The sequence below is a fragment of the Lathamus discolor genome, chromosome 1 (assembly GCF_037157495.1).
Source record: "Lathamus discolor isolate bLatDis1 chromosome 1, bLatDis1.hap1, whole genome shotgun sequence".
In the NCBI taxonomy this organism is placed as follows: Eukaryota; Metazoa; Chordata; class Aves; order Psittaciformes; family Psittacidae; genus Lathamus; species Lathamus discolor.
Window position 1 is genome coordinate 39,913,983 of NC_088884.1, and position 18,905 is coordinate 39,932,887.

Here is an 18,905-nt window from a genome sequence, read left to right on the forward strand (position 1 = left end):
GCCTTCAGTGGTGTAAGTTCTTCTCTGGCAGCTTGGTACCTAAAGCATTTTCTGGGTCTGAGGCGTTTTCTGGGTCTAGTTCTGTGGTCTTTCCTAGGGGGCCAGAGGCCAAATCAGATGTCAGGTCTTACAACATCAGCTGGCCTATGGTAACTGCAGCTTTGGTGTGCAGTGTTTTACCTGATGGGAAGTATCAATTCTGCCTGGCTTAACTTACTTGCAAGGAGGGTTACATCATATCCACCCGCATTTGCTGCCAGCTACCAGCAGACTATATCTCTAATGACACAAAGTAACTTTACTGTGAATCTGTCCCCTAGCCATCAGTTTCCCAGCTAGTGTACAGGTTTCGTAGCACATTCACCCTGAACTGGGATGTCAGTAGGCTAAATGCAAGATTCTCTGGAGTTCCACTGTGCCATTATGTTCCAGTAATGTGCTTTTATTTCAAATCAAATGCAAAATCTCTTTCCTAGGCACAAGCCTTACGGAATGCGCTCTTTGTCAGAGTAAGACGCTTTACAGAGGTATTTGTGGTACTCACCTAGGTCTGTGAAGTATGTTCAGGTATTCTCAGAAGGAAGATGCAATAGAAGTAAGGAAAAAGCCCTGCAAATTTTAGCAAGTACATTTTATGCCAACCTTATGAACCATATCTGTTCACAGGAAAACCTATGGTTCCACCAGTGCAGCAGTTTCCTGTGTAGTTATTTTAAAATGGACTATGGTCATGACTATGTGGATACATTTCAGTGCAAATTAGTTAAATGTTAACAAACATCATACATGCACAATTCCAAAAGTGGATTCCTGTAAATCCAGTGATGCTAATTGTTGTCAGTACGTATGTATTTTAGTTCCTGAGATTGCTGTAATCTTTAAAAAGAACAATATGAAGAATTCAGTGTGCATTTTAACCTATAAACTCATTTTTTCTCTGCAGTCCAGCTGTCAGTAAATCAACTGTACAGTTCAGGACTTCTCTTTTTTTTTTTTTTTCCTGCTTTTAAAAGTGTATTAATGACAAAACAGGGCTCCTAAACTACTGCCTCTGGCATCAGTCGCTCAAACATAGCTGTGTTGCACTTCTTAACAACCAAATTAATTCCACATGAAGAGAAAAAGTGTTCACTCTTTTTCTTTTCCTTTTTCAAACTTTGCAGACGTCTTGCAGGAAATGGCTTGACATACATTCCTAAGGGAGCATTTGCTGGCCTTTTCAGTCTTAAAGTGCTGTAAGTAAACTGTGTGTTGTTTGATATATTTCTGATTTCCTAAATGCTCCAGGGAACTAATTAACCAGTGAAGTTTTGATCAAGTAAACTACATATTTTGATCAGCTCATTTTGAACAATTCAATTGAAGATACATATGAACATCATTAAATCTTTGTTTTTTCGTTTAGAAAATATCCTAAACAAAAAGGTTAGAAAGCATTAATGACATTCTAAAAACAACTTGCTCACCAAGTAGATGTCTCTGTATAATATCAAAGGTAAAAATAGGTTCAGTTAATAGGTTCTTTAAGTGTCTCGAAAGTTCTGATTTCAAGTGTAGCAATCTTAGTGAACTTTTCATTATCACACAGAACTGGGGGTAAATTGCCTTCTTTTCTTGGGAGCCAGGGGAAAGAAACATTATTGTAGAATACCATGAAAATAAAATCCAGTTTGTATTTCATATCTTGTTCTTTGCCATGTAATTACTGAGAGGTAAATTATAAAAGGTACGATGAAACCCTGTATTATTTGGGGTAATAGGACAGCACATACAGTTACTGAAATTATTAGCAGGCCACATCTCACAATATCTATACTAGAGGGGATCTTTGCCTATCACAGAAACTGTACTGTTAGCACCAGTCTCCCAGGCAGCATCAAGTCAAGCCAGATGCTACTGTAAGAGTATACAAAGCTCTACTGAAAAAATACCTAAGTGAGAAAGAAGTATGAAGAGCTTCCCACTCCATTTATTCTTAAGTTGGCCAGCTGTAGCTCTTGTTGGCCTAAGGAGATTAAGGCCTGCCAAAAATGATTTCATTTCCAACATCCCACCAAGAATGCCTCATTTTGAAAGTAGCGTGTGCTAGTTCAGTTTTACCCACATAGAATCCTTTTATACATGTAGGAGTCGGTTCAAACAGGGATATGAGGCAGTGTAAATGACACTGAATTCAAAGGGAGGAAAATATTGTTTTGGAATGGAAAGTTATTTTTCAGTCTTTGTAAGCTAAATGGTGTGGTATTTCAGAAAAGAGATTTGTCAGGGCATTGCTAGCAACCTTCTGTTTGAGAAAATTGATTTAATTGGGAAAAATTCCGCAGTTTTTACAGAGATAGTTTTATTCAAACCAAATCATGAACTCCTCATAATGTTGAAAGTCCTGATTGCCATAGTAGCATTTTCCTGAGGAAGGATTTCAAGAGTTAATCTTCTCAGCTTTACCAAAATAAGAAACTGAAGCACTTCAGAAGGAAAACAAAATCAGTACACGAGGATGACGATTTCAGAATCACTGGAGGCAATTAGGAGTTCAAGCCCTATTGAAAGTGAATCGGATTTATTCTTTTAACTTTCTCAGCTGCTTTGAAAATCCTTCTCAAAGCTGATGTGTAGCTGTTAACAAAGCTAATATGCTTCAGGTATTTGTTTGCTTTGAAAAGAGCTGGCATTGGACAGGGACAGGGGAACCGAGTATTTGTGTAGTTTTCCTTTGCTTGTAATCTTGCAGTAGAACCAGGACAAAGGAGGTAAGCTTGAAGAAAAAATTTCGATAGAAAGAAATCATGTTTACTGTGTTGATTCTGGTTTTTTGTGCTACTCAAAATGTAGGATGCTGCAGAATAACCAACTGCGCCAGGTCCCCACTGAAGCACTCCAGAACTTGCGCAGCCTGCAGTCTCTGTGAGTATACTTGATAAATCAACTTGTAACCTTGCATGAGCAAGAATATATGATTACCTATTAACTACCTGTTAATATGACTTAATAATGTGGTGAATCAACTTTTTCTTTTAACTCTCTTTGAGCTGTTTTTCAGCAGAATTGTACACTCAATTAAGCATCAAAAGTGACTGATTTCATTCCAGTAATTTCATGACACCGGCAGCTTCTTTGAAGCGTTATAAACTGGTTTGCTGTCTGAGAAGACACACCTTGCCCTGCAATGCTTTCTGTCTGTGCAGAAGAATATGGTCCCTTGAGCACTGGTCTCTCCCATGGTTTCTTGCTGAGGTTCTTTACCAGGGAAAAGAAAGAATCCCAAATGACTCCCTTGGTTGTTTTTATTTGGTGCAATTTTTTTATTCTTTTTCAAGCAGTCTGGAAAACAATATTAACTCATGAAACAACGTGTACTAGAGGGTGCTTAATTATAATCTGTGCTTCAGGCAGGTCTCCATATTTATACTTCTTGACTGTGCTATGCTGACTCAGTCCATGAGCTTCATTTCTCACAGAACTGCTAGACCAGGAGTGAGGATTGGCTGCTTCATGGTATGAATGAAATTATTTTTATGTGCTTCTGCCCCATAACGTAAGGATGGTTGTACCAGGTTGTGCTAAAAGCTGACCTAGCCCGGTATCCAGTCTTCAACAGCAGGAAAACTAGAAGGTCTGGCAAGGAATAGAAAACACTCCTTTGGTAAACTGTCCCAGCTGCTGGAAATTTTCACTCAGGGACTCACTGAGCCTATTGTGGCTTCTTTGAATTGAATATTCTTATGGAATTTTCTTCTATGTTTTTGTACAATTGCTTTTTGAGCCACTGTAACACTCATGATTTATTTTTTTGTGGCAGCATATCTGCTTATTGGCTAGCCCAGCATGGCATGGGGAATTACCTCCTGTTATTTACTTGGAACACACATTTGGTGTCCCTTAAGTGCAGCATCAGGAGAAAGTGAAAACAGCCGATCCTTATTGATATATGCCAGATTCATAGACCTCTGTTTTATCTCCATGAGTCGTGTTTTTCAGGCCTAGGCTGTTAGGATTGTTTTTCATCTGGGAGCTATTCCCTTCCTCTTGTCATCCTTGTCACTCTTACTGAACTTTTGTTCAGTTCTCATATATTTGACCTGGGACAAGTCAAGGAGCAATCAGACCTTCACAGCATGTTTAAAGTTTTTGCACACCATGGATTTATAGAGTGGAATTATAAATGCTTTTTTGTTCGCTTTGCTCCTAATTCCCCCAAATATTATTTTTATTAATTATTTTAACCTTTACTGAAAACTGAGCTTTTATTTTTATACTTTATACGACTGCTGGACCTCTGTCTAGCATATTAGTAGCTACTCATGAGTTTGTCATGTAAAGTTTGTATTGCCATTTCCCTAAGTGCCTCAATTGATGCCTATCGATACTGAAACTCATCTGCCATATTCTTGTGAGTCAGTTGTACTTGCAGTTAAAAGTTTGCAACCACAAGGCCACTCTTGCTGTCTCAATGCCAGACATAATAAATAGAGTACATTTCCAAATTATACACAGAATTCCATTGTCACCCAATTAAAAAAAAATATAAAAAGATTATTTTCTAAAGGATCTACTGATTTTGATGAGCAGCATAAAATATTTAGATTATTTAAGATAGGAATGCAGGTCCCCTGGGTAGAGGAACCTTCTGTCTTTAGTTGAACACTTTGTATTTTCACAGAATTACTCTGAAGTAAAGCTGTTTTTCCTAAAAAGTTCCGATATCCAATGTGGAAGTAAATCTGGAAGTTCAAATATTAAATCACAAACAATGTTGCTACAGTGTGCACTGATCACCAGCGTCACTGGTAAAAGTCTAACAAGGATAGAGTGAGTGTCTGTACCAAGCTATCCAGTCTGCTTAAAGTTGTATTGGCTGAGAAATAACCGTGTTGAACACTGTCTTCTTTTTTTTGTGTATAAAGAAGTTCCATCAAAAGGTTAACATCTTCTGCATACATTCAATTCAGCCAAAATCTGAAGAACAGAATTAATTAAAAGAATTATTTTCAGCAAAATTATGTCATCTGTGTATAACTTGCCACTACACAGACACACTTCATATTTCATTAGCTCCCAGGTTCTTATATCCATCTTGAACAACATTTGCCGCCTTAATATACAAAGCATTTGTTAAGGTTTCTAAAGGTGAAACAGCCCTAGGAATTAATTATCTTATAATTGTTATTTGGTCAGTACCTTTTTTCTTTATTGACCAGACACAGACTGAAATATCTCAGCCATATACTTTTGAGGTTACAGTTCTTTCCTTTGATCTTTGAAAAAGTCATGAGAAACTGCTGGTCTAGTGACTGTATTAGATTTTCTTTCTGCTAAACAAACAAAAACAATCTTGCTGAGATCAGATCACTCTATACACATTCTGGACCAAAACATGATAAGCCAAGCAAACAAGAGTTCTTTTGTTGCTCTGAAAGAGACTGTTGAATTTTCTTCACAGTTTCTAAACAAAATGACAGTCTCACTCAGGCCTTATTGCAAATACTTTTTTCGTTGGGTGAAGAATTTGAAGTAAACCAAACATCATTTGTGCAGTCTATGTAAAGGACGGATATTTTGTGACAGAATTAAAACAGAAGGAGAATAGGAGTGGTCAGTAGAAACCTTTAGACATCTGTGTAGCAGGCCAAGATGGAATGATACGGGTTTGTACAGAAAAGCTACTATCACCTGAAAGATGATCATCAGCAAAAGAGACCTCTTTGAGGAAAAGAAAACTATTACTCTTTTGTTTGCTTAAACAAGGTTGTACCTGTCAGATAAAGGTGTGCACAGATTCAATTTCTTGTTTCATATAGTCTAGGAATTTTCTGTCCTCAAGGTGGTTCTTGCATTGGTTTCTGATTTACAATAGGAATTGTTTCTTGAAACCTTTGAACTAACAGGAGTCTTTTCAAGAGTATAATTAAGAGGTTAAAAGCCTTTACAAAGGCAGTTCCTATAAGACAGCAACTTCTTGTACTTAACTACGTTTAACTATGCACGTGGCGTGATTTCTGAAAGCCTCATTAACCCTTTGCTTTAGCTTAATATGATGCAGAAAACTGATGACAGGACTCAAATCTCTGCCTTTTGTGGTTTTACACAAGAAAGGCAGTCATGTAGAGTGGCAAGCCATACTCACTGCCTTGATGCCTTAGTCATTGTGAGGAGGATTATGGGATTATGTTACAATCATTTTTTTATCGGTATACTTATACAGTTGTATGCATACACATGAACAATATATGTGTATATATATGCAGACGCAAGTTCTCCGTGTTCACTTGTAATACGAATTCATCACAAATATTTTGCACAAAAGGGTATTTCTAGATTATACGCTTTTCTTATTATCTAGTTCCCGGCTAAAAAATGATGGTGCAAACATCAGTATTGATAAATATATTAACTGATGTTAAATGGCCTGTGGCCCACAAAAGAGAACTGACTTATTGCAGGAACAAGCAACAATTTGTTCCACTAACTTGTCGAAGTCTAGCATGCAGAATGGTGTAACAAGTTTGAGTGATAAATATTCCTAAATTTCTTAAGGGTTGACCTGCTTCTAGAATAGATCAGTCTTTTTCAAACAGCAGATATTAATCAGTAAATACTATGACATGAGAAGCAGACACCAAAAAATAACAAAACCCCCCTGAGATTTGCGCATTCCATCTTCAACAGCAAAAATCTGTGAGAAAACCTTTGTACTGTTACCTCAAAACAAACAGTATGTTTTTTTCTGTCACTAAAGGAGAACATAAGACTAAACAATACTAAAATCTTCTCCAGTTTTATTGAAGTCTTTGTAGTTCAATAGTTAACAACAGTGCTACTTTGATTAATAAATCAATTTAGCTACTAAAGCTTGGATAATGATTGGTAGGACTTCAGTTCCCTTTGTGGCAGTAGTATTTAAGGAAGTAACCAGAACGTGTTGATTTTAAGACATAGTTTTGGTCTCCAAGTTCAGCTGGAAGGGTGTCTTCAACTTATTATATGGGCTATCATTTTCATCTGAAATCTAGTGTGAATACAAATTACCTGGATTACTAGTCCTAACAAGTCAGATGGCATTTATTTCTGTTAAGCCAACAAGAAGAAAATATATTCACAGGTACCATGACTGAAAAGGAGGAACACGACTGAAAGGAATGACATGTTCCAGCTTGGATCTTGGCAGCAGAGTTTGGTGTCGCTTGTGTGCTGTCTTCTCTGTTTTGCACCTTGTGCAAATATATTTCTTTAGAACCAACTATAAGCAGGTGGTCTCTGGGGTTTGTTTTTCTGCAGCACCAGTATCTCCACAATGCTTTTAAATCCAGCAGCCTTTTAGTGATTTTGAATATAACTGTATGGTCTAAAAACCTATTACGTATGTGTATTGGTTTGTTCTGTAAGTACCATTTTCAGAGGCAGATATTTTCAAATTCAAGAACAGATCGGGTGATGTCTCACTGCCCATGCCAAACCAGTCACGAAGGGCATTGAAAAGCAAACCTTTTTTACTGTATCACCTGCTTTCCTTCCCGTAAGACTTCTACTTTAGTAGCAGAAAATAGGGCAGAAGACAGCACAGCACATCTTGCTAAGCACCGAAAACAGTTGGTAGAGAAAAAAATAAAACGTCTTTTCTCCCTTGACAACCTGCAAAATTGCAATTTAGTGAAGCAAATTAATTTGGCTTTACAAGTAACAAAGAGCGAATATCAATTACATTGGTTTTAATTCTCCTAACAGAATTTGTAAATTGTGTAAACTTTATTTTTAAGGTATTTCACTATTTGTGGAGGATCTGATGGTTACACCAATTTTTGCATGAAAGATCATCTAGAAATCATCTTAGATATTCTTAATAATTGGCTGGTTGGAACAGGTCTGCAAATGGATTTTCAATCTTCTCCCTACTCCTCTAAATATTTGACATTTCAAGAGAAGTTTCCATTCTTAATCCAAGGGAAGAGTTGAAGACTTTGAGGGCTCAGTGTTCTGAAATGCTTCCAGTTTAAGTCTGAAATTAAAAAGCCTTTTCTTCAGAAATGTTAACTTCAAACATTTTTTTTCTTTTCCAGTTTGATGCTTGTGTTACTAATCCTGATTTTTACTTAAGAGGCAAAACAACTTTGATGAAATCACGTTCGCCCAAGAGAACTGTTTTCATGAAAAGACAGGAGCTTTAGTTGTGGTTTTCCATGTCACACCCCATGATAATAAAGCCTACAGAAGGTATTATCCTCTTAGGAAACCTGGTACCTCAACAGGTACCCACAAACTCCCTGAGGAGGAATTTCCCACAGTTTAAATCAAGTTTGTGTGTACCCATGCAGCTGTCTGTACACATACACAAAGACGTCTCAAATCTCACCACTGCAGTCTTCTCATTTTATTGCACATCTTAGCCATCTGAGCTACTGGAGGCCTTGGGTGGACTAGGTAACAGAAGAGTGACTGAACATGAAGCAAGTAGTAGTACAGTATCAGACCGCACCTCTCAGTCACAGACACTTTTCTACCTCGATGAGCAGCTGGGAGGAAGGTAGAGGCTCAAGGTTGCCTAAAATGCACGTGCTACTGGTTTTTTGAGATGCAGTCCCGAAGTCAACCAGCCACAAGGCAGTGCCTTGCGAAGTTTGGTGCAAATAGAGTGAACTAGATGAGCAATTCAAGGCCACTGGGTGATGGGGTTTTTCATCCAGTAGAAGCTACGGGGCATCTGACTCTTTTCTGTCTTCTGAGTAATTTCAGAAGAGCGGTTTTTAACCGCATTTTGTAAAGGACAGGCAAACTTCTCAGCCTCAGAACTGCTAGCCAAAAATCATCCTGCATGGCTAAAGCCCACCAGTATGTACACCACATGTGGGAGGAGGACAAGAAGCCACTGTTGGAGGGCTATCAGTACAGGGGCTCACACTAGACTTCTGAGATCCTTTTGGGCACCATTGTGACAGTGTGGCTACTGCCAGCCAGGCAAAGCAAAGTGCTTTAGTGCTCCAGTCACCGGCCATGACCATCTGTCCTGCTGCACCGTTAACAGGGTCCTTGGCACACTTTTGACCTGTGCCAGCTAACACATGCCTGAGCTGTTCCCCGGGGCCATGTGGGAGTTCACACGCCCCTGGGACTGTGCCTGTTAGGAGCTCTGCATACAGCCACCTCGCTTGGAAGGCTAGGAGAGGTCACTCGAAGCCCGCTGGCTGCGGGACTTGGGAGCACTCCCAGCCACACCAAATGTACTGGTCTAGCTGGGGGCTGGTAACCTGAGTGCAAGTAGACTCCTAGGATAGCCCAACAACTGCTGCTGGCCCCCACTTTTTCCCAGCTGTGGGGATCGAGGGTACCCAGTATCAGGGCCAATCTTTGCATAAATAGAGCACTGTACTTGGCTGTTTTGCTTTATGCAGTCATCTGGCATCCTGGCCCACTTGATCTTGGAGGAAGCATGTTTGGATATGAAGAGAAACGCTAAGGATTGAAAATCCCAGAGCTGCAGATACCTCCTCCTGGAAAACTGAGCAGTGGGACAGAAACAAATGCTCCTCAGCTGTGACTTGTGACTTTTTTTGTCTTGCTGTTGCCACACAGGGTTCTTTATATCAGTCCTGTAGAAACGCATACGAGGACAGAGCTGAAAGTGAGCTGTGGGAATTTCTGTGCTGGTGTGTTGTACTTAACCTTTTACAACAGTCCTAGCATTTTCCCCTATGGACCGAAGGGGATATCCTGCGTAAAGGGCCGTGTTTGAAAAACATGACTCACAATAGCCAGCTATATTTTCATTACAGAGCCAGTTTCGATGTCACTTGCCATTACTTAAATGAGGCTTTAGTCAAACTTATGTGAACAAACCCTTGAAAGGACCTGTTACCACACACTAGCACAGATGTGGGGGCTGCAGGTGACCCCCTCCTGCTTGTCATACAGTCCACAGACAGGCCCCATCCCAATACCTTGTGGCGAGGCTTGGCTATGTCTGCCTGTATAACAGAGCCAGGTCAGGAGAAGAGGAAGGTGGTAAGAGAGGGAGGAGCACACCACTTCTGTAATCTGCCAAGCCCAACGTGTGCTCTCAGTTCTCTGCCTGCCCTACCTGTTACATACAGCCCCTGTTCATGTGGTTTTACCTTTCCTGTTTAAAACTTGTATGTCAGAAGAATAATTTTGAACTTGACTTCTTTATCTGTCTTTGTGGCTCTCCTCTTCTCTGGTCCCTTCATTGTATGCAAGTGTTCATCCATTGCAAGAAGAGGCAATCCATGTAATAGCTGTTCATTTCAGAGGGAGAAATCTTCCTGATCCCATATCTAGCATTTCATTTACCTCTGAATGAATAAGCTAGGCACTCCAACAAGACATTAAGGAATTTCTTGATCGCAGGGTACATCCTGGTTGTAGCTGGGCTTGCTCTTGAAGGAAGATTTAGAAAGGGAAAAAAGTAAATATTACCTTAGAAACCTACCAATGGCATAAAACTAAGTATCCAGTCATACTGAATTGATCAAAAAAATGCAAATTGAGTCTTTTTCAGCTGTTTTAGAGTACTAATAAATGAGTCCTGCTTACAATGACTAATATCTTTTCATAATTCATGCACATGGTTGTAGCATTCACAGGAAGCACCAGTGGGATACAGTCCACATAGCTCAAGCATTTGCTTTGAAAGGTTTAAACATTTTAAGTGAGCTCATGGTGAATTTCATACTGGCTGCTTTATTTACATGCTGCCTATCAGAAGAGATCAAGTATTTGTTTCCCTAAATTGGCCTTCTCTGGAATATAATAGCAGCTTTCAAACTCACCACATGTTATCTATATATTTTCAGTTATAAGTAGGGTCATGTTTGTGAGTTAATGGGTTTAGTTCTTGAAGTGCCAAAACTTTGATCAACACATGTAAAACAATTGGCTGAAAACAGCGATTTTGATTAATGCTTCATATATCAGTGTGCATTGCCTACAGTATGACAGGAAACTTAACCGCTGCTGAAACCCTTTAATATCTGCAAGAGGGAAAATGGCACTTGGAAATTTTAAAAAGATTAGATAACAAAAGAGCACTTGAGGCAGTACTTCTTACAAGCTCTTGCAGGATATGTAATCCACTTACAGGACCTGCCACAGGAATAATTGTAGCTTCCTGATTTCTTCCAAGCTTTATTTAAACAATAATTCATAGAGTCATAGAACCATAGAATGCTTTGTGTTGGAAGGGACCTTAGAGATCATTCCGTTCCAACCCCCTGCCACAGGCAGGCACACCTTCCACTAGACCAGGTTGCTCCAAGCCCCGTCCAGCCTCATCTTGAACACTGCCAGGGATGGGGCAGCCACAAATTCTCTGGGCAATCTGTGCCACAGCACCCTCACAGTAAAGAACTTCTTCCTAATACCTAGTCTAAATCTCCCCTCTTTCAGTTTAAGGCCATTACCCCTTGTCCTATCCCTACATTCCCTTGTAAAAAGTCCTTCTCTGGCTTTCTCGTAGACCGCCTTTAGGCACTGGGAGGCTGCTCGAAGATCTCCCTGGAGCCTTCTCTTCTCCAGGCTGAACAGCCCCAACTCTCTCAACTAGTCTTCATACATCTTCAGAGGTGCTCCATCCCTCTAATAGTATTCATGGCCCTCCTCTGTATTTGTTCCAATAGCTCCATATCCTTCTTATGTTAGGGGCCCCAGAGCTCGATGCAGTACTTCAGGGTGGGGTCTTGAGAGCAGAGTAGAGGGGCAGGATCACCTCTTTCGACCTGCTGGTCACGCTCCTTTTTATGCAGCCCAGGATACGGTTGGCTTTCTGGACTGCAAGCACGCACTGAAGCCGGCTCATGTTGAGCTTCTTATCACCCACCACCTCCAAGTCCTTCTTCTCAGGGCTGCCCTGAATCTCTTCTCTGCCCAACCTGTAGCTGTGCCTGGGATTGCCCTGACTCAGGTGTAGGATCTTGCGTTTTGCTTTGTTGAACTTCATGAGGTTGGCATTGGCACATCTCTCAAGCATGTCAAGGTCCCTCTGGATGGCATCCCTTCCCTCCAGTGCATCAACCGACCCACACAGCTTGGTGTTATCAGCAAACTTGATGAGGGCGCACTCAATCCCACTGTCCACGCTGGTGACGAAGATGTTAAACAGCACTGATCCCAGTACTGACACCTGAAGAATGCCTCTCATCACTGGTCTCCACTTAGACATCAAACTGTTGACTGCAACGCTTTGAGTGTGACCATCCGTCTGATTGCTTATCCACCTGGTAGTCCATCCATCAAATTGATGTTTCTCCAATTTAGAAAGAAGGATGTCGTGTGGGACAGTGTCATATGCTTTGCACAAGTCCAGGTAGATGACATCAGTCGCTCTTCCCTTATCCACCAACACTGTAACCCTGTTGTAGAAGGCCACTGAATCAGTCAGGCACAATTTGCCACTAGCAAAGCTATGTTGGCTGTCACCAGTCACCCCCTCATTGTTCATGTCCCTTAGCATAGTTTCCAGGAAGATCTGCTCCATGATCTTGGCAGGCACCAACTGCCTTGTAGTGCCCTAGGTTCTCCTTTTTTCCCTTTTTAAAAGTGAGAGTTTTTTCAGTCAGTGGGGACTGCCAGGACTTCTCAAATATGATGGATGCTGGCTTAGTCACTTCGCATGACAGTTGTCTCAGGACCCACAGATGCGTGGACTTGTGCACCTTCAGGTTCCTTAGATAGTCTCGAACTTGATCTTCTCCTACAGTGGGGAACTTTTCATTCTCCCAGTCCCTGCCTTTACTTTCTGTTACTTGGGTGGTGTGGCTGAAGCACTTGCTGGTGGAAATTGAGGCAAAAATGTAGTCTTTTGGAGTCATTTTTTGGAAGGCTGAGTACCTCAGCCTTCTCCGTATCCTGGGCAACATGGTCTCTGTTTTTTTTCCAGAGAGGGCCCATATTTTCCCTATTTTCAAGTACCTAGAATTTCATGTATATTACAGCACTTCTGTTTTATTTTTTATGTTGTGTATTTTGTTTATATAGCCAGTGCTGGGTTTGTATTTGGAAACTTCAGCTTTTAAAAAAGTCAGTCCCTTGATTTGCTACCAAATATTGGGAAGATAAAAATCTTGGTCCCCCTGATGACAGCAGAAACATTGCCATATCAGCCGCAGGATCACATGGAAACAACTGACTTTTGGCTTCACCATGCAGCCAGGCATCCTGTGAGTAACTCCTGTGGCGTCAACAGGGACATCAGAGCTGCGCAGGCAGGCTTCGTATTGAACAAGATGTTAACTGTAATATAGTAAGAGTATAAACTGAATAAAGCCTCCATTCTTTAATCAGTGTAACTGTCAAACTAAGGCAACTGCAACTTCTTAGTTTACATACCAGCATCACGCAGGGAAGAAATTTACTTATTATGACTAAACACAAAGAAACCTCATCTACTCATTTGAATTCTACCTTCTCTGAAAACACAGGCATAGCATGGTTGTTGCCTGGGGAAGAGGGGAGGTACAGCATGAGTATTTCTAACCATTTCCAGCCTCACCCATTTGTTGACAGACCCCTGAGTTGTTTTGGAAGCTCTGTCTCTGCTGCCAGCCATGTCAGTTATTATATCGAAAATTTAATTGTACAAGGGCTTTGACGCTGAACTTTATAAATTTATTCCAACTGACCTTGTCTCAGTTATTTGTCAGCCTGGCACAGAGCCTTCGCAGTCGTTATTTGTTCTCATGCAGTAGGTAGGAGCAGCATGGAGCAGGAGATAGAATGGACCTGACGTTTTACATGACTGTAAATGAGGAAGCAGCTTTAAATAAAGAGATTAGTATGCTCACCACAAAAGGTATTGTAGTTCTCTCAAACAGACCGAATTTAGGTTGTACAGAATGACTTCTTTGTACCCTGGGTGTGGTTGTTTGTTCTGTTGTGTTTTCAAACATCTATTTGCATTTATTTTTGTTTCACCATTCACTTAATTACTGCCCTGTACAGACATCTTCAAGGAGAGTTTAAGAACATGGCTTTCATGTTCTGAGCAAGGTACAAGTCACTACCACACATTAAAAGCAGAAAAAGTGTTTCAGAGTACAGATCACCAGCTGAACGCTTTGCAAAGTTTCAGAAAGGTGACGCACACTTTCAAATCTTTCCCTGAAAGCATCACAATGGGAAAGCAAAACAGAGTAAAAGCAAAAGCCGGTGAATACACAACATAATATTTCTAGCACCACATCTGCAAAAGGTTCAGTAGATTGGGCCTTACTTACACAAGTGTGAGAGCAAGATATCACCTGCAGACTCTGAAGAGGTACGATGCGCAGTTGGGCTCCCTCTGTTGGCTCTGCAGCAACTGAAGTGTATTTAATAACTTCTTTCTCAAATATATTGCATTAGCAGCACTAATGTATTTTTTAAATGCTTTTTCCACTACAAAAAATGTGAGCTACAGTGCTTATTATAATCGTTGGAATAAACATTTTACATGAAAGGTAAACGGGAACAGAGACTCAGAAGTGAGTTTTATTTTTGGCTCTTAGAATGAGAGAGCATACGGAAACCCATCTTGCAGCTCAGTGATTTATAGGCTCTGAAAGAGAATCTCTTGCTTGAGTTCTTGCACTTTTTTTTATTCCATACTTCCAAGTGGTTGGGAAGGGAAACAAATTTGTACCTGGTCTGTAAAGAGGGTCTGCTCAAAAATGGTCGGTGTGTGCTCTCAGTGAGCTGATGGTTCCAGGCGAGAGCTGGCTGTGGAAAGCCACATGACAAGGAGAATTGTAAACATAATGTGAGGTCTCAGGGCTGAGGCTGCAAGCAAGATGGAAATGTAGGATCTCCAGAAAATGAAAAATGGATGTGGCAACACGTGTGCATCCTTTGGGGTTGAGTTGTTGGTGATAACTTCTGACAGTCATTGTGGAAATCCACTGTTCTTTTCTCAGTCAATTTTCTCTATTTCTTTTTCTCCTAGACGTCTGGATGCCAACCACATCAACTATGTGCCCCCCAACTGCTTCAATGGCTTGGTCTCCCTTAGACACCTGTGGCTAGACGATAATTCTTTGACAGAAATTCCTGTCCAAGCTTTTAGAAGTTTACCAGCACTTCAGGCAATGACACTGGCACTGAATAAAATTCATTACATACCAGACTATGCTTTTGGAAACCTCTCTAGTTTGGTAGTTCTGTAAGTTTTATTGATTGCTTTTTTAGACACAATCTCAGCTTCTTTGCAGGTCTTTGCTCTCTTTGTGATAAAAAACTTGAAGATACTGCCTTTAATTTTGATGTTGCTTGAGACAAATGATAAATAAATAGGTATATACCTGGGTTAATTAAACATCTGTTTTGTCTTGCAGTCTTAATATTAAATTGCTATCTTAAGGCTATGAATCCGCAGTTCCCCTTCTACATTTGCACTAGGCTTAGTGATATTTCTTTACCAAGAGGTCAGTTTTGTTTGTTGCAGAGAATGTTCTTTTTGAAATATAAATTACTTTTTCTGAATTGCAACAAACCAAAATATTTAAAAAGTAGCTTGGAGAAGCAGATTTTTTACATCTTCCTACAGTTAAACTGGCATTTGCTGCATCACTTGTTTTGATCTAGCTTAAAAGTTTCCATCACCGATAAAGAACTACGTAAGGGAATTAAACAATCACCCTATCTGGTCAGCAAAGCAAACAGGAGGAGATGAATTGTGTGTCCTCTAAGACTCTAAGGCTAAATTAGGGAAGATTAGAAACAGGAAATGAACTGAAAGCTTTCTGGATGACTTGGAAAGAATGCTGTCCAGTAGAAAAAATATGCACTTCCCTTCATAGAAAGTATATGTAGTTTTGTAGTTGCTTATGTTTGCACAAGAGTTCAACTAAATGAAATATGCATAGCTCGCAGCAAAATCCAGAAGGTATACTGTGAAGCACAGTTTCATCTTTCTTTCTTCTGAGAACGTACCAAATGGAAAAAAATCTGGACTGGCTGGAGAAGCTGAGGTGGAAAAGCTATTTCAGGGTACTTTGAAAAACGTTGGCATTATTAAAGACAGAATATATTCAAGCTTTACAAGCTGTTCAGAACCATAGCCACTAAGCTAAGACACTAAGCTAAGACACTAAGCTAAGGCACTTAGCATATTTTAGCATATCTAGCCCCAGTGTAAGCGTTGAATCTGACACATGCCAGGGTTCTTTTGTTGACATTTATAATCACCATCTCTGCCCAGTGCTTATATAAGCATATAGGGCACCAAAAATGAGGGATAATAGCAGCCTTGTGCTGCAAAACTTTTGTCTTCTGTTCGTTTGCATTAAGTAGCAAACCAAATCAAGCTAAAGACTGGATGAACTTGTTATTTGACTGAGCTTCTAGGCTTAGTAATGCTAAAGGCAAGAGACTTCCTTGAACACTGTGCTCTAGATCCCAACCAAAAATGTAGTGATAAGAGAAGGGTTAAGAAATTTATGAGAAAATTATGTTTTCATGCCTTGATTACTTCTGCTCAGTTAGGTTTCCTTGGTTTAGATCTGCCTTGCTTATTTCTAATCTTCTGGTCTTCATATTGATTAATAATGGAATCATTCTTCATGATCTACAACATTAGTATTTTTGGCTCATCAGAATCTTTGTGTGTGGTTCTGCTTTCTTTTGTTTGCTACTCTATACTGTCTGGCGAAATTTCAACTCAGTGCAAAAATGCATGGTCAATTGGAGCAGGTTTGAAGCTCTATCATTAAATATCCAAACATAATTGCAAGTTGGAGGTGCACTTTCCATGCTTACTAAAGTATTAAATAAAGGTCAGTGTAGTCATGAAAGAAAATAGCTGATTAGGTTTCTTCCTGGGAAAGTAAAAACTCATGGAAGATTTGCATTTTGCCATAGGAATCCCTGCCTTTTGTGGACAGGTAGACTCAATTTCTGCAGGTTCTGCAGAACATTCAGGGAGCCTCTGAATGTATTTTTAGAGCAGAATAAAGCATTGAAGGGAAAGTGCCTGGCAGCCCCTAATTTATAGCCCCTCTTTTCTTTTAAAGGGCTACTCCCATAGTTTCTCCCCACTTCAGGTGTAGAGTGTCAAGAATAAAATAAAAGGAAAAAACTGCTGGGAAAAAGGCATCTTTTTTAAAAAACAACATGAAGTGGCTCCAAGTTGTGTCTGCTCGCGTTAGCGAGCTTCACTGGGAGTGGGGTTTTATCGTGTTAGTCTAAAACCCTCAGAAATAGTCAGCACTCTGAGCCTTCGTGTGTGGGAAGTTGGTTGAAATACGTGACAAAATTACTTTCAACTGCTAAACATCTGAGAAAGCAGCTGTTGATTCTTACAGTTTCAAAGGAAGGCAAGTTACAGCACTTTTGAGATGGGTTAGTTTACTCATATCAGCGAAGCTATGACTTTTTGTCCTATGGCCCTGTGTCTTCTTTCATTCTGCAAGCCTAGTGCTCCTTTCCTGTCTGCTGTGTTATCCATCTCCTCACCTGCTCCTGCTCCATATCCTCTGACACCCTTTGAATATACATCTTCCTTATACACCTTATGCCCCCCCCACAGTTTTTTAGGACATGTTAATTAACCACCACTTTGAATATCTCTACAATGTGTCTATATTTGAGGTGCAACCCCCAACCTGGAACTCTGGGATATGCCCTTTTTAAACAATCTAGGTGATTTAAAACAAATCCCTTCTAAATGGAAGCCTGCATGGTTGGGGAGATACAGGAGAAGGGCTGGGGGGGGGGGGGGAGGCAGTCGAGGTGCCTCCTATAAATGCTCCTGCAAAAGCATGACTTGCATATAATCAGTGCATGCCTGGAAATAAGTTTCTTTTGATTCAACCATCAAAATGTTTTGCTTAAGTCCACTGTGTGCAGTGTACTTTCCTGACTGTGTGCTTAATGTTCCCCTCCAGACATCTCCATAACAATAGAATCTACTCCCTGGGAAAGAAATGCTTTGATGGGCTCCACAGCCTAGAGACTTTGTGAGTTGACCTCTTATTTGTTTCCCTTTTTTAAGAGTGTTTTCATTAATATTCTGAAAGAATAAAAATAGCCTAAAAGCCAAATGTGGGTTTTGGCTTGCCTAATCGCTACAGGATCTAAGTGGTGGTTTACAATGACTCTACATAGCAAATCCTATTTTTGACTGTAAAATTAGTTTGCCTTTTTAATAAGCATTGTCAATTGATAAATTGTTTGAAGAACAGTTGAAAACTATTGAGCATTGAAAAAGTAGTGGCTATTCATGAACAGTTATGTTTGCCTAGTTTAGTACTATTTATTTAATCAATAAAGCAAATAATAGCTAGATTGGGTAATTGTCACAATGAAAAGTCTTAACATTAGAAAACTGTCCCACCATTGAAGAGTATTATAAAATTAGGTGGGGTTTTATATCCCTGGAAAAGGCAAAAGTGCCAGGTAGCCAAATCATGCATGTATTTTACAAAGGGGAAGAAGAGTGTTTCAGCTGAATCCAAGTTTTTGTGTTTAAAGAACTCTGATAAAGAATAGCGCTGGTACAGATTGACGTTTCCTCAGGTTTCCACTGTAGTTTGTTCAGACCTATTCAAATTTTCTTGAGTTTTCTAGCAAAAAGTTATTCTACAGAAGAATGCCAAACAGGAATGCGGTGCTGATGGTTAGCTCAAGGTATTTCACTCCAGAGTTACTCAGATAAAAGTGGTGCCCGCTGGAGTAGCCCACAAACCCCCAGAATGCTACAAGGAGAGTAGATGCTTCCGCATCCTTCCCCTGGCACCTGCCACAGCCAGCTGCATCGTTTTCAGAGATTTACAGTGTTTCACCCAACCACGACAGAGGCTAAAAGGCCTGTTATACAAGGAACAAATACACAGTTTCAAACATGAATAATGCTAGTCTGAAGGTGACTCTTTGCTTTCTCATCCACAGAATAATGTACTGCCCACTTTCGTGTTTCATTGAGACCAGAA

The 18,905-nt window shown here is 40.1% G+C and overlaps 1 protein-coding gene across 3 annotated transcripts in view; it reads left to right on the top strand.

Annotated features, from left to right (window-relative positions):
* LGR5 (leucine rich repeat containing G protein-coupled receptor 5) overlaps positions 1-18,905 on the top strand; it is a 91,720-nt gene that overhangs the window by 51,459 nt on the left and 21,356 nt on the right. For all 3 annotated transcript variants that reach the window (XM_065668994.1, XM_065669013.1, XM_065669003.1), the window contains 4 exons: positions 1,164-1,235; positions 2,833-2,904; positions 14,924-15,139; positions 17,862-17,933. In XM_065668994.1, coding sequence (XP_065525066.1) covers positions 1,164-1,235; positions 2,833-2,904; positions 14,924-15,139; positions 17,862-17,933 — 432 coding nt within the window. The remainder of the gene's footprint in view (positions 1-1,163; positions 1,236-2,832; positions 2,905-14,923; positions 15,140-17,861; positions 17,934-18,905) is intronic.